The sequence below is a fragment of the Mercenaria mercenaria genome, chromosome 6, assembly GCF_021730395.1.
Source record: "Mercenaria mercenaria strain notata chromosome 6, MADL_Memer_1, whole genome shotgun sequence".
In the NCBI taxonomy this organism is placed as follows: domain Eukaryota; kingdom Metazoa; phylum Mollusca; class Bivalvia; order Venerida; family Veneridae; genus Mercenaria; species Mercenaria mercenaria.
In genome coordinates, this window is record NC_069366.1 from 22957728 (window position 1) to 22972953 (window position 15226).

The 15226-nt window shown below is 34.1% G+C and overlaps 1 protein-coding gene across 1 annotated transcript; it reads right to left on the bottom strand.

The window, feature by feature from the left end:
- Positions 1-451: 451 nt before the first annotated feature.
- On the bottom strand, positions 452-9546 carry LOC123549415 (uncharacterized). Its single transcript, XM_045337490.2, has 2 exons — positions 9394-9546; positions 452-3832 (listed from the first exon to the last, which is right to left on the bottom strand). Exon 2 carries the CDS (start codon positions 3742-3744, stop codon positions 571-573), a length of 3174 nt encoding a protein of 1057 aa, XP_045193425.2. The 5' UTR covers positions 3745-3832; positions 9394-9546; the 3' UTR covers positions 452-570.
- Positions 9547-15226: the final 5680 nt, after the last annotated feature.

Consider the following 15226-nt stretch of genomic DNA (forward strand, 5'->3'; position numbering starts at 1 on the left):
TACATTGTTGGGGGCAGTACGTTATGGGTTGGAAACTGATACAGCTAAACATACTATGGATTACATTGTATCTATAATGCTACAAGAAGAGGTTATTATGGAAGAAACAAGACGCAGATGCCAAATATCAGTCTGCGCAGAAATACATACATACGGCCCTGGCAAAGCATTTCAAAAATAAAAATCATGTATTGACAGCAAGTGAATTGCCTTGTTTGCACACGATTTTTCTCCCGTTTTTACATGGGCGGATCCAGTAAATAAAGTAGTTTTTATGCAAGAATATCTATTAATGGTGCACGCTGGCTCAAAAAGAGATATTTCGGGAATGATCGTAGGTATGTTACGGGAAAGTAATAATACTGGTATCACAAACAAGTGTTTGTGAGACAGACTATATTTCCCATACATTATCACACAGGTTCGGTGCTGAGTAATGAACAGGTGCACATAAATATATCTATCTTTATATTTTATAGTTTCTTGTATGTCCATCACAACCACTTAAAAATGTAATATTTATAAGTCGTGGATATAATAATTTCGGAAACATGGTTTACAAATTGTGATTTAAACTTTTCCTTTGCTGCATGCTAACTTAGTCAAAAGTTCTTTTATCTTTTCACACACAAGTTCATTTTCATGGCTTTTTGTGCCAGTATCTTCAGCATTAAAGTTTAAGTCCATATAAATTCTGGGAAACAAAGAGATATGTTTGTGAACGACAACATCTTGATTTGCCGTTAAAATCACTATATGTCCGTATCCCCTCTCAAATATTATCTCTTGCATCATTTCAAAGTAATGCAACACCCGTTTTTCTAAAGGTTCATCATCACAAATAAGCAGAACATGCTTTGAACGTCTCATTATATGACATATTCCAGACAGTTTCAGCTCTCCGGGCATAACGTGAAGAAAGTTAAGTGTAACTCTGAGAGTAAATTCAGTTATTGCTTTCATTAGGTTTGTAATTCGGTCCTCAGTATTTGTATTGCAAAGAATAAAAATATCGAAACTATTTTCTTCCTTATCTTGGTCGCTTTCATTTTCGTCATCTTCGATTTCATTAACAACGTTTTTACATCTGTGAAAATCTAATGCGTTTCTCAACCTCAGACGGGCCATTTCAGAGTCTCCATTCTTCAATGCATCAATTCCACCATCTATGTGTACCCGCAGGTAAAGGTTTTCATCTATGAGCGTATAACCATCCGGGAGACACATAATCATATCTAAGGCCAATACAGCATCGTCATATTTCCTATCACACAGGTAGTGTTGAACAAGTTCCAAATCTATCTTAGCTTTCTCGATTTCGTCTTCAGACAGCTTCTTCAATTCGTTCAGAACAGTAATAGCTTCACCGTAGTTTTCGAATTTCTTAAACAAAAATGACAAGTCTTTTAACGTTTCTTTGGTTTTTGCTTTTCCTGATAAAAATGCATGTAAAGTAGGCGCAGAAACCCAGCAATCTTTCAGGAATGGAATTTTGGAAACAAGCATGCATGATATTTCTATAGATTTCTTAAAATACATCCTCATATCGTACTCGAGACTTTCATTCTCCTCACCAGATTCGCACAGAATGTCGTATAGACATAACCCTGCTTGTTCAAATGCATTTGATAACTGTATATGTGAACAATACCCGCCTTCGTTTCTAATAAGAGTCTTAAATGTCGCCAGAGCTTCCCTGTGCTGTTCTGTTTGTCTGTATAAAATACCCTTGTCATAAATGGCTCCGCAGTTATTTGACTTTTCAACAGATTTATCCAAATGATATATTATTTTTTCAATGGTTTCTCCCTTTTCGACTTTGTCAATATATTTTGGTTTTTGAGGACTCTTTAACATGTTTATGACAGCCGTTCTATCACTGGATGCATGATGGCCTTCCAAAGATCGTCCTTTCCTAAACGCTGATCTATAATCCATTCTTCCCGGTCTCCCCTTTGACAAATAGTCTGTATTTCCACGATAATGGTAAGCAGCTGGCTGCTCGGAGATACTGCGTTCAAATTTCTTACCGCTAGAATAACTTCTTAATTTGTTTCTTGTACGTCCAATACTATGTTGGTTCTGACTGTTGTTATTCCATCCCTGTGTATAGTCTTCTTTTCTGAGCAACCTTTCTTTACTGTTATATGAAGAAATGTCCTTGCGATTTGATCTTGTTGATTGGCGCAGTTGCCCGGATGTTTCCAATGTGTCGTCATAATGTTCGTTTTGTGGCAAATTCGAATCAAATAGCATTGATTCATAAGCTGAATCTAAAGATGTATGTTTTAGCATGTCACTTATATGTTCAGTACTCGGATCATGTAATAAATTCGTTGGACATGTGGCAGCCGCATGTGATGTTGGGGATTTCGGATCTGTTTCTAAATCTTGACGTTTCAGGCCAAGTTGTTCGGAAAGTCCTGCTGCATGAGGTGTCTGAACATCTGTTTTGTCTGCTTCAGTGTACCATGCTTGTTGCCTTTGTTCTGCAGTCATTCTTGCAGATGATGCAGCTGATTTCGAAGCCTTCGAACTGTAACTTTTGGTCAATGTTTTTCTGTGTCTTGGTTTTTGAGACTGATTACTGCCTTCTGCTTTTTCGAATTTACTTAAGAGATTTCTGGATACGTTCAGTCTTTCCTCTGATGCAATGTCAGTAGCTCCGTCAATGCTGCGGTCGGTATTCTGCGATTCACGCTCTATCTGCCGCTTTAAAGACAGTGCCAGATGGTGATGCGAGAAAGCAGTGTCTCTAATCGCAATTGCTTTTTTCAGAAGTTCAATAGACTTTTCTATCTTATTAATATACCGAAAATATTTTCCGCTCCGTTCTAACACAAAAATGTCATCCGGACAAAGTTCTACAGCAGTCGTATAATATGTTTCTGTTTGCTTCCAAAGGTGTCTATGTTCAGGTAAAATATCTTTTACACCGTTTGGAAATCTGCCCTTGTTTTTTCTAGCATTGTAAACTAGTGACCCAATTTCAACATACGACCTTGCTTTATATCGATCCAGACATCTATTTCGGCCTTTCATATCAATGATGCGACTGTAAAGGACACATAATGTGACATGCGTTTGTTTTGATAAGTCTAGAGAAGACGCGTCATGGATATTATTAAAATTCAGCATTCTTTTGAAAGTAAGCGCGTATCCAAAAGTCCAGATACAAATACTATTTGTCGAAATAGAAGTGTGTTCAGAATATTCTGTTTCGTTTGATGTACATCTGACATATTCACCTAAGGCGTTCATTTTTGCGCACTCATCGAGTACTTCTTTGAATAACAGACGCGACTTTTCATACCGCTTTACGCCAAATCTAGAGTAGCAAAATGCTATTTCTGCCTTTGCAGTTAGAAAAACGGCTCTGCTTGCAATATGTTCCTTAAGTTGCTTACATATGTCTCTGATACTGCAATACTGTTCCTGTTTCTTTAACAAAAACCATGCTTTATTACATAAGCCAACAATATTATCTTTGCTAAGTTCTAAAACCTTTGAATTATATGTAAATGCTTCAGCCTCATTTCCAAGTACAAAACTAAGAAACGATATCAAATTCCAAGCCCTGAGGGTTTCCATGTTAGTGTCGTATGGCGTTGATTCATGCTCCTGCAATAACTTTTCCTTCACTTTCTTCGCATATTCTTTAGACATCTGCTCTACTTCTTCAAGTAGGTCAAAGTTGGATGGAAACTGCTTTAATTTAGCTTCCAATTCTTTTTCGTCTTCCATTTTCTTATATCTAGTTGTTTCGATGCAGATCTTAATCTTAATCCACTTCACCGTGCATAATAAAGGTAATCGTCAAATTTGCAAGAACCTGAAATGTAAACAAAAACATGTATTAGAAAAGTAGAACCCAGTGTGATATCGACTTACTATATATCTGTATTATATGAAGTGTTAACGGCAAATAGAATACACCAGGTATTGCCTTGGACAGTGAATCACAGTAAGTGATAGCTTACAATTACTGATCAATGCCACAATGCATTGAAGTGTTTTTAATTTACAATGGTCAGTAGTTAGCCCATGCCAAATACTTTGCCTTTGCCGTTAGCAAGTTGGCGTACCCAGCTCCCCCTCTCACACAGCACACACAAGCACACACCTAAAAACAAGTGAACATGCATTCTTATGAAATTGAGACATTTCTGATAATCAAAAATAAGAAATAAGGAAACCAAAGACCATGTGGACGGTAACTCGCCCACCTGACCTTGACTGTTCGGGCTTGAATATATGTATGTCTCTCTGAATCATTATTGGTAACAACTGTGTTAAAACAGGTCAAAGTATTGGAGGAAAATGAGAAAGGATTTAAGAAGGATGCTACAGTCAAGTTTAATGAATATCAATGGAGCATTCAACAGAAAATGTCGTTTAAAAGATATATCTGTTTTGAGCTCTAATGTCCGCTTTGAGGAGCACTCATTGGAAGAAACTTAACATAGGACTTTATAATATAAGAAAGTACAGACCAAGTTTGATGATGTTCCATCAAGTGCCTCACGACAAGAAGTCTTTTAAGGTATTTCTATTTTTAGAGCTAGTCGCGCAAAAAAGAGTGCCCCCATTTGAACACAATTAAGAGGGGACTTTATAATGATGCTCCAGACTAAACTTGATGAAAATCTCTCATGAGGTTCATGGGAGGTCATTTAAAAATACAGTGGAATACCGTTACCTCGATATTCAAGGGACTGTAAAAATTGCATCGACGTATCCGAAGTTCGACGTAACGATATCAACTATCTGGGACTTCTTTGTACTTGGGGAATAATATAAAACGTAAATACGATTTTAATTTTATTTACAAATAAAATATCTTTATTAGCATTAGCATTAGCATTTTCATTCCTTCCCTAAACAAGTCTGAATGCAGCAGTAACGTTCCTTGTTGAGTAGTCATTTTGACTGTGCTTCAATAACGAAAATTTGCCAGTTAAATACGCGTATTGTTACTCAATCCTAAATGGCAGATTTTTACTCCGTCAAACAGCAAATATTTCATCCAAATTATTTGTTATATTTGAAAACAGCTTTCATGCTTGCATGGTGTTTTATGACACTAATTATTGGGAATTAAATGCAAACTTCCTGACATTTAAATTGGATTACAGATAATATAACAAACAAAACAAAGACACAACTAACTTGAATATGATTAATACATCGCCGGACAATAATAGGTTGATTTTCACAACTTACAAATAACATGGATATTTTTTGACAAGCTGTACGTGATATCGGCAAAACCAGGTGTAAAAGCAGTACAGGTAAGTTGACGGGACTGAAAAATCTCATCGAGCTAAACAAAATATCGAGCTAATAATATCGATAAATAGGGAAAAATCGGGACCGACTCAAACACATCGTGGTAAGCGGAGTATCGAGCTAACCGATATCGAGGTAACGATATTCAACTGTATTTCTTTTTTTAGCGCTGGGGCCCCAAGAGTGACCAAGTGTCTCTCTTTGAACATATTTGGGAGGGGAGCTTAAATGATACTACAGACCAAGTGTGATGAAGATCCACAAAGCGGTTCCTGAGAATTAGTTTTTGTTTCTATTTTCGCTCTAGCTTGCCCCTATTTAAACAAATCTTGGAGAGGACATCATAATAATGCTCCAAATCAAGTGTGGTTAAGATTCATCAAGTTGTTTATGAGAAGAAGTCGTTTAATGGTATTTCTGTTTTTAGCTCTGGTGACCTCTAAGACCGGCAAACTGCCACATGTTGAATAAATTTTGAAGGGGACCTTACACTGATGCTACAGACCAAATTTGATGAAGATCCATCAATTAGCTCATGAGAGAAAGTCGTTTAAAGTTTTCTCTTTTTTTAGCTTTAGCGACCTTAAAAGGCTCAAAGTACCTCAACTTGGACAAACTTGAGAGAGAACCTTATAACGACGCGAGGGACCAAGATTGATGAAGAACCGTCCAGTGGTTCTTGACAAGAAGATGTATGAACGTGTTTTTTTTTAGCTCTAGCAGCCCCTAAAAGGATCCAAATGCTCTAATTTGAACAAATTGGGAGAGGACCTTATACGATGATGATACAGATCAAGTTTTATGAAGATCCATCAACTGGTTCATGAAAAGAAGTCATTTAAATGTATGTCTAGGTTTGGCTCACATGGTCCATAAAAAGGAGTCAGGTGTCCCCATTTGAACAAAACCGGGGGAGGACTTTATATGACGACGATACAGATCGCCTTTGATGGAGATCCATGCTAGTAACTCACCAGATGAAAGTGCCAATAAAAATTCGTTCGATAAAGACATACAGAACTATGCTAAAAGACTAGTTTATTATTATTTATAATGGTCGAAGTGGAAGGAACTAACGACTTAGAAAATTAAAAGATATAATTTCTTGTTTGAAAATTTGAAAATGTTAAAGTTGCTAAGAGTAAGAGTTGAGAAGAAGTCATTTAAATTTAAAGGGGGAACTGGAGTATAAAAGATACAAAATGGAGTTGGGGCAAGTTTTTCTATAAATTCATGCATGCTTCACATCAGGAAACATTTTTTGAAATCACCTTAAATCAGTAGAAAGATTTTTTTCCAAAAACTGGTACATTTGTACACTGTGACTTTTTACATTTTATCCAAAAATCTGATCCTGTTTTATTTTGCAAAGGTGCCTTTAAGCCTGTCAGGAGAAAATTTGAATTGAATTTCACTGGGAAGTGTGGCCGACGGCCGATACACGCACAGTTTGTAAACAAAATCCTGTGGATGTGATTATAAATGTGCTTCCAGTGTATAGCAGTTGACTCACTTACCTTACTGAGTGGCAGCGTGTAAAATATGGAGTGGAGTGGTGGAGTGGAGTGGTCCACCACTGGTGGAGTGGAGTCTGGAGTCAATTTTGGAGTGGAGTCACTGGAGTGGAGTCAATTTTAGATATGAGTTAATTTTGGAGTCAGTTTTGGAGTGGAGTCAATTTTGGAATCAACTTTGGAGTGGAGTCACTGGAGTGGAATCTCTGTAACGGAGTCAATTTTGGAGCGGAGTCTCTGGAGTGGAGTCAATTTTGAAGTGGAGTCAGTTTTGGAGTGGAGTCAATTTTGGAGTGGAATCTCTCTAATGGAGTCAATTTTGGAGCAGAGTCACTGGAGTGGAGTCACTAAAAAGTGGTCTTTTAATGAAACGGTCTCTTTAATACTTTCATTGATAAAATGGGTCTTAGGACAAACTGTATTAACCATTTCAATACAAATTGTCTGGTTTTGTATGTATCACAGTCAATTTAGATTGGCAAGAAAATTTAGGAAAAGATAACTGCACAGTTTCTTTTGCGTTTGAGAATAGGACAGTGGTCGCTACAATTCAGGTTGAGGAGTTGAAATTTCTAATTAGTTTATTGGTAGGTGATTATATAGTTATCAAGATGATATTTCCACTAAGTCTCACACATACTTCTGGTCTGAAGTCACTCATTTCTAAATATTCCAGAAAAGATTGTTAAATTATAGTGGATAAACCAAAGCAAATGGTCCTTTTTTCCAAACTATGAGCAAAAAAAGTACATTTGCTTCTTTTGTTATACAATAAGGTGTTATCCCTACATAATTGGAGTGTACCATATCAATGACAAAGATGACCACTTTATTCATGAGGACAACCAATGAATGATGTTACCGTTACCCTCCATTTCCCAACAAACCAGTCATATTTGTAATGGTACACGATGACAACTTACCCTGATAAACACAAATACACACTCTAGTCTCTCCTAATATATGAGGGTAACAGATGACTGACAAATCTACGGTCCACTGATCAATCTTGATCTATCAGGGTCACAGGTGGTCACAGGTCGCTGTAACCCATCAATAAAGTTAGCAATATTGGTACTATAAAATTACAACCTAAAGGCAGTTAATAACATGTATAAGTGAGAAAGGTAAAGATAAAACCATTACAGGTCCAGTAACAGTTTTTATTTACTTACAGAACATTAATGTTGTTGATAGTTTAGTGATATAACTGTGTTTTATTTTACTCTTAAACAACGTTACCATATACCATTCTATGGCATTTAAGTCATTTCTTCACGAAAAACAATAAAATTGAAACATTTCTTTTTTTTTTGCAATACTGTTGAAAAACACTGTGCTGTAATTCTGTTGTATAATTAAACTTAAAAAGCTATGCTAGGATTATATTTTTCAGCAGAAAGGGCCGCAATCTTTCTTGATAAAATAAATGCTACTTGAAATTATAACATCCAAAGTGTTCCTGGGACTTTAATAACCTTGGTAAACCAAGGAAAACCATGATGAACACAGTTATAACCAGTGTTGTTGTTTTTTTCTTCGTCCATAAAATCAAGGAAATATTGCATTCCTCAATTCAACACAAAAATGATTAAAATTAATTGATTTAAACCAAAGACTTCAATCAAAAATAATTTCCAACATTAAACACCAGACTCCACTCATAAAATTCCTCAAGATACAGAGTAAATCTTGTTCGAGAGGCCATTTGTATTTAGAGACCATTTGTCTTAAGACCCAATTTATCAAAGTATTAAGAAAGAGATCTTTTCATTAAGAGACCACTGTTTAGTGACTCCAGTCCCAAGACTCCACTCCAGTGACTCAACTCCAAAATTAACTCCATTCCAGTGACTCCACTCCAAAACTCCAAAATACATGAAACAGACTCCACTCCAGAGACTCCACTCCAGTGATTCCAGACTCCACTCAACTACTCCACTCCATATTTTACACGGTGCCTTACTGAGTTTTTTGTAAAACATAGTATTACATTCTTATTCAATTAAAATGTAATATGCAGGTTTAACTCATAGAAATCTAATACTAATAAACTTTGATAATGTGGCTGTTGAGTCCAATAAGTCCAGGGGTGTTCAAAGATAATCTGTCATAGATCAATTGTAAAGCAAATATTGGATTTACCTGTATTGGAAAATAAATAGTGTAGTTTGTATTGAGGTCAACTGCCACATTATCAAAGTTTATTAATAGTTATATTTAAGTAACAATAACATTTAAGAAACTTATCAAAAATAAAGCAAGACATAGTAATAACTACTGTCGTCTGCTTTTACTCAACATGCATACATATAATCTATGAACTGCTACAAACACACTCTAGTTTATTTTTAAACCAGTAGAGCTAATTTTTATAGACAACCTCCCATAAACTCTCGCTGGTATACCAGCAAATATTTGCAAATTACGCCATCTTATACCCACCCCTAACACAGTAGTAGAAATGTATTAATCTTAGCAAATGTACGTTTAATCCCTCGATATCTCAGTACTTCTAGTCATCAAAGTCAGTACTAAGCATTACAATTGATAAGACAAAATGTACAAATTATAAGTATAAAAGACTTACATGCATATGAGACCGATTTCATACTGAAATGGAGATGTTACTACAACAATCGCTTCACTGCGCATGTCTGTGTGTATACATGTGTATTTTTCCATTTTCCGAAAACGGAATGCGTCATTTTGATAAGAACGACATAAACTTAACTGCAACATAATCAATAAAATATGTGCACTACTTTGTATAAGAGATAGCCAGGGAGCCAAAAGTGCGAAAAGTGCCTAGAAACAGGATTTACCTGTCCGGTCATGCTATAGTCAGTTTCTATATATATTATGAAAGTGCAAAGTCTCGCGGATCAGAAAAATCGGGCCTGCAAAACAAAAGCTCTTGCGAAATTTGAGAATATTAAGGGGAGATAACTCTGCATATTTGCAGTTTTTTAAGATTCAAAACGCTTTTCTGCTAACAAAACATGGCCTCATGTTTCTAAAATCAGTTCAGATATATATCTTTTAACATTGCTTTTACGCATAAGGCTTATGCTTGAAAAATACGCAAAATGTACTCATTTTATATACATTTTATTATAAGATTTGGCACCTAAAATACCAAAGAATAAAATAAAAATATCTAACCTAAATTTACAGTATGAAGAAGTAACCTTTAAAATGGTCTTATTTCTCAAAGTCATTTATTAATACCGCTGCGAAATAGTCTGTTAGAATAGAAAATCATCTAGATACTCTAGTTTAGGTTTGGCTAAGAAATACCCAAATCCGGGGTATTTTATGTACCCCACCCACTTTATATAATGCAAAAATGTATAATAAAAATATTCGACCAACAACCAAGAAGATATATTCTTTTTATCACGTATATAATAATATCTATATTTTTGACCATATAAAGCTGGATGAGGGGTATTTAAAAGATTTTAAACAGAAAAAGGGGGTAGGAAAACCTATGTATTTTACAACCGATAATTAGAATAAACAACCCGTTATTAAATAAGAGCAACACTAATGGAAGTCGAAAAAACCTTTACTTGCAAACTATTCATTTAGAAAGTAATTTATTTAGATACACTATAATGCAATCTAGTTCAGGTTTGGCTAAAAAATACGCAAATCCTGGGTATTTTATGTACCCCACCCACTATATATAATGCAAAAAAAATATAATAGAAATATTTGACAAAAAATCAATGAAATATATTCTTTTTATCACGTATTCAATATAATCTATGTTTTTGACCATATAAAGCTGGATGATGGGTATTTAAAAGATTTTAAGTAGAAGAAGCGGGTACCCCATCCACTTTATATAAGTGTATAATGCAAAAAAGTCATAATAAAATAATCGACCAAAATAAAGGAGATAGATACTTTTTATTACGCATACAATGAAATGCATATTCTTGACAATTTAAAGATGGACGAGGGGTATTTAAATGATTTTAACAGAAAATAGGGATATGAAAATGATGTCTTTTACAACCGATAATTAGTTAACAACCTGTTATTTACCATTTGATAAATACGAGCAAGACTAATGAAAGGGGTGAAACCTTTACCTGCAAACTATTCATCTGAAAAGAAATTCATTTTAATACTCTTTCATGCAATCTAGTTTAGGGTTGGTGACAAAAAGCGCAAATCCGTGGTATTTTATGTACCCCATCCACTTTATATAATGCAAAAAAAATGTATAATAAAAATATTCATGAGGAAGAATTGACCTCATGACCGATATTGCAGAAAATCGATATCAGGGGAGACAACAGCTATTTGGTATTGGTAACAGGTGACCGGTATTGCGATGTCGATATCTACTGCCTCCGGGTATTGTCACCTGGATGTTTATTTCAATATCAAGTGTAATAAAAGAGAAGGTTTTTCATAAGATAATTAAACAAGCTTAATTGAAATGTCACTGGAGTTACAAACTATGGAAAAGGGATTTTCATTAGAAATAAACAAGTCATTTTTATCAAAAGAATGTTAATATGTATTTTCTGAACCATAGCATTTTTAACAAGCTATTTTATAATAATTTAAATTAATTTTTATATCAATATAACATATTTATCAGCAATAAAAAACCATATTTTTCATATAAAATTATTTTCATACATATTCTTATATAAGAAGAATGTATATTTTAACATGTTTTCGAAAAACAATGTAACAAATCGGGTGACCATTGCTATCTGTAAACCATTTAGATTCAAGTTAAAGGCAAATATCGATGAAGTCTTTTATTTATCTTTTTTTTTTTTTCATTTTCAACCAAATCTGAAATGTAAATGACCCTTAATCTCTAGAAAAAGGAGGTTCGTTACCCATAGACACGTTCTCTTTTATATTTATATAGCACTAGCATGATATTTTTACGGCGTATTATATTTAAGAAAATGATCTGATTTTACATGTTTTAAATAACGCTGTATAATATGTGTAAAAGTACCTAGGTACCACCGCCCCCTTCCCCACCGCCCCCCCCCCCCCCCCCCCAAAAAAAAAAGAAGATCGAACCATGTTTTATACGATTTTATTTTTTACGGCCATAACACATTCTTGTAAAAAAAAAAAAGAAAAAAAAAAAAAAAAAAACAAAGACTAATATCAAACAGGGATATGTAAAATTATCTTGAATTGAACATATACAATAAATTATGAAAGTAAGTTAATCACGACGACATTTATGATAACTGAAAAGATCATGAAACCAGGTAAAATTTTCACGAAAACAAAAATATATCATTAAGTTACTGAAGTAAAATTCAATTCTGTTTTAAATGCAGATATTATTTACATTGCAGAAAACATTCTTGTACACAAAAATGCTCCGGACATAATTAAATATTCCAGCTTTAATTTGATTAAGGCGGACCTTGAATTTATTTACTAAAAATTATTAAGTAAAATATATACAAAAAATTCTGTATTTTACCTTTTTACGACAGTTTGCATTTGTGATCCAAGGGTCGTTAGGAAAGCTATCTCTTTTAATGTTTAATTGACATAATTGGGCATAATTTACACTGATATTTAAATGTTATTGGAATAAGGTGAGAACACAACATAAGAAGAAATGCGCGTCTCTTTCTTTTTAGAACCGAAATATTAATTGCAATATTTAATTGCAGTTTCTTATATTGTTAATTTGTGATATTAACACAAAATGAATTACTCGCGAAGTAAAATTACATTAAATGATTAAATCATTACTTTTAACGTTTTGATCACAATACCGCATGTTCCGCGCATACTATAATATCGTCTGTTATGACGCTACAACAACAACTTCGCGCTGAAGTTAATTTTTCTTCGAAATTAGTGAAAATAAACCGTCTGAGAACGAATCAAATTTTTATTTCACAAAAATGAAATAAATATCATTCAAAGATAAATTCAATGGAGTAGGGAAAGTTCTTGCACCTAAGCTTTCATATCAATGGTTTATACAAAAAATGCTTTGAAGAAACGCATGTATGAGATTTTTGCACATTTAATATGGAAAAAAAGAAGGGGAAAAATGACGAAATGATGGTATCAAACTTCATGCGAAGAACGAATCAAAAATTAAGATAAAATTTAATTTAAAAAAACCTTGTGATGAATCAAATGTTGAACTTTGGTAATATTTTTGCACCTAAGGTTTCTTATTTTTAGTAATTTTGTTATTAAGTAAAATGTGTACATGCCCTTCTTATTTCTATATAGAAAATCTGACCGCTATCGATTAGTGGCCGGAGGAATATTCTTCGGTATGCGACCATCAATCAAGGAGAGATATTCTTTTTGTCACGTATACAATATAATCTATATTTTGACAACTTAAAGGTAGATTTGGAGTATTTAAGAGATTTTAGATTCAAAACAGTAGTCAATAATTAGAATTAACAACCTGTTCATTGTGATGTGATAAAATGCAAGCAACACTACCGAAAAGTACTGAAACCTTTACATTCAAACTTTATTTTTTTACTATCTCATTTGAATTATTAGTAACTTTCATTTGCAAGTTTGTCAAATCCAAAAAAACAAACAAACCCAGAAGTAATTGATTTACCAACCGACCTTGAATAAGGCAAATGATTATACCATAATAATAGCGAAAATGCACGGAAAACGATATTGCTAGTCCGTTGTTCTCTTCAAATGATTATAGTTAAATGCTGATTTATTTGGAGAGTTCGTGACTGCAAAACATATCCAACTGATAAATGAAAAGTCAAGGGCAGTTACTCTTCACTTATTTTAAAACATATCTCAGAATTATTATTAAGGTGATTTGCACTAAATATAAGCCACGCCATGAGAAAACCAAAATAGTGCATTTGCGACCAGCATCGATCCAGACCAGACTGCGCATCCGCACAGTCTGGTCAGGACCCGTGCTATTCACTAACGGGTTCTCTAATTGCAGTAGGCTTTGAAAGCGAACAGCATGGGTCCTGACCAGACTGCGCGGATGCGCAGGCATGTCTGGATCGATGTTGGTCGCAAATGCACTATGTTTGTTTTCTGGATCTATACTGGTCACAAATACACTACGTTTGTTTTCTCATGGTGCGGCTCATATAACTTATCCGAAGTTATATAAAATATGATATAAAGAAGGGGTGTTTGTAAAAAACATATGCCCCCATGATGGTTTGTTGCAGGCAAATGGGAATGTAAGTTCTAATTTTATAACATTGACCTTATTAACATCAGGTGTCTTCTACAGACTACAAACATTACATTTTAAGGGGATCGACAGACAAAACATTCCTTATTTACTGAGTGGTAATCATATTAGACTTGAACTAGGTAATTGTGACCTTTTTCCTTGATCAGTTATCGCAAAACAATATTGCTCATTTACTGACCGCAGAAAATAATTCTTTTAAATTCAATGATAGCTGATTTTTAACGTCATTGAGCGGAAACCAGACTTTATTCTGTAAAGGCACGAATGGAAAATGCTTACGATATTGTATCTGCGCCAAATCTAATATAAAATACACTGTATCCTGCTGGTGTAATGCAATGCCTCAAAAGTGTCGCAGAATAAAACACAGTCTGTTTGACACAGAATTAGATGAATTTGATTAATACTAGTGTATAAATTGCGAAAAAGACATACTGAACTGTTGCAGTCTAGAATCACATATTTAAAGTTAAAACAATATAACGTATTACCATTTACACTGCCTGTACAAGTTATAGTACGAGATAAAATCATTTTTGTGATGTAGCCGTAAAGTTTGAATTGATACAAGTATTTCTATATACAGATCGGAAAAAATAGTGACGCATGATATTATGAAGTATTGTGTTAATGTCTACTTAAATTGCACGTACAAATGTAACTATTTTGTCGTTAGTACTGCAGGAATATGTAACTAAAATTGTGCTCCAGATGGACAGCATATAAATATAATTCTAATTACTATTATAGCCTTTAGTGCCAAACCAGTAAATGTTATCTAAAATGATATGACTCTGTATAAATACTTGGTTCATGGCACTTTGTTGTTAAATTCGTGAAAAAATACAACAAATATTTAATTCTAACGTCATGTATAAAAACACTAATTGAAGGGCTTGCCTGTCAATAGTCAAAACTATTTGTTGTTTGTCATCCAGACATAGAGCAATATACTAGGTAATTTATAAGTAATGACAAACAAGCCATTCAATAAGTTTATAATTTAGATTATCTAAGATTTATACTAGCATTTTCTGAGAAAAAAGGGTCACGTATATCGTTCACCTGTTACATTTGGCCTAGGGATCATCAAGATAAATACTTTGACCAAGTTTTATGAAGATAGGGTAATTAATACGACCTCAATTATGTTAACAGACTTTTCGTTTGATTTTAGCGGATGACCTAGTTGTTA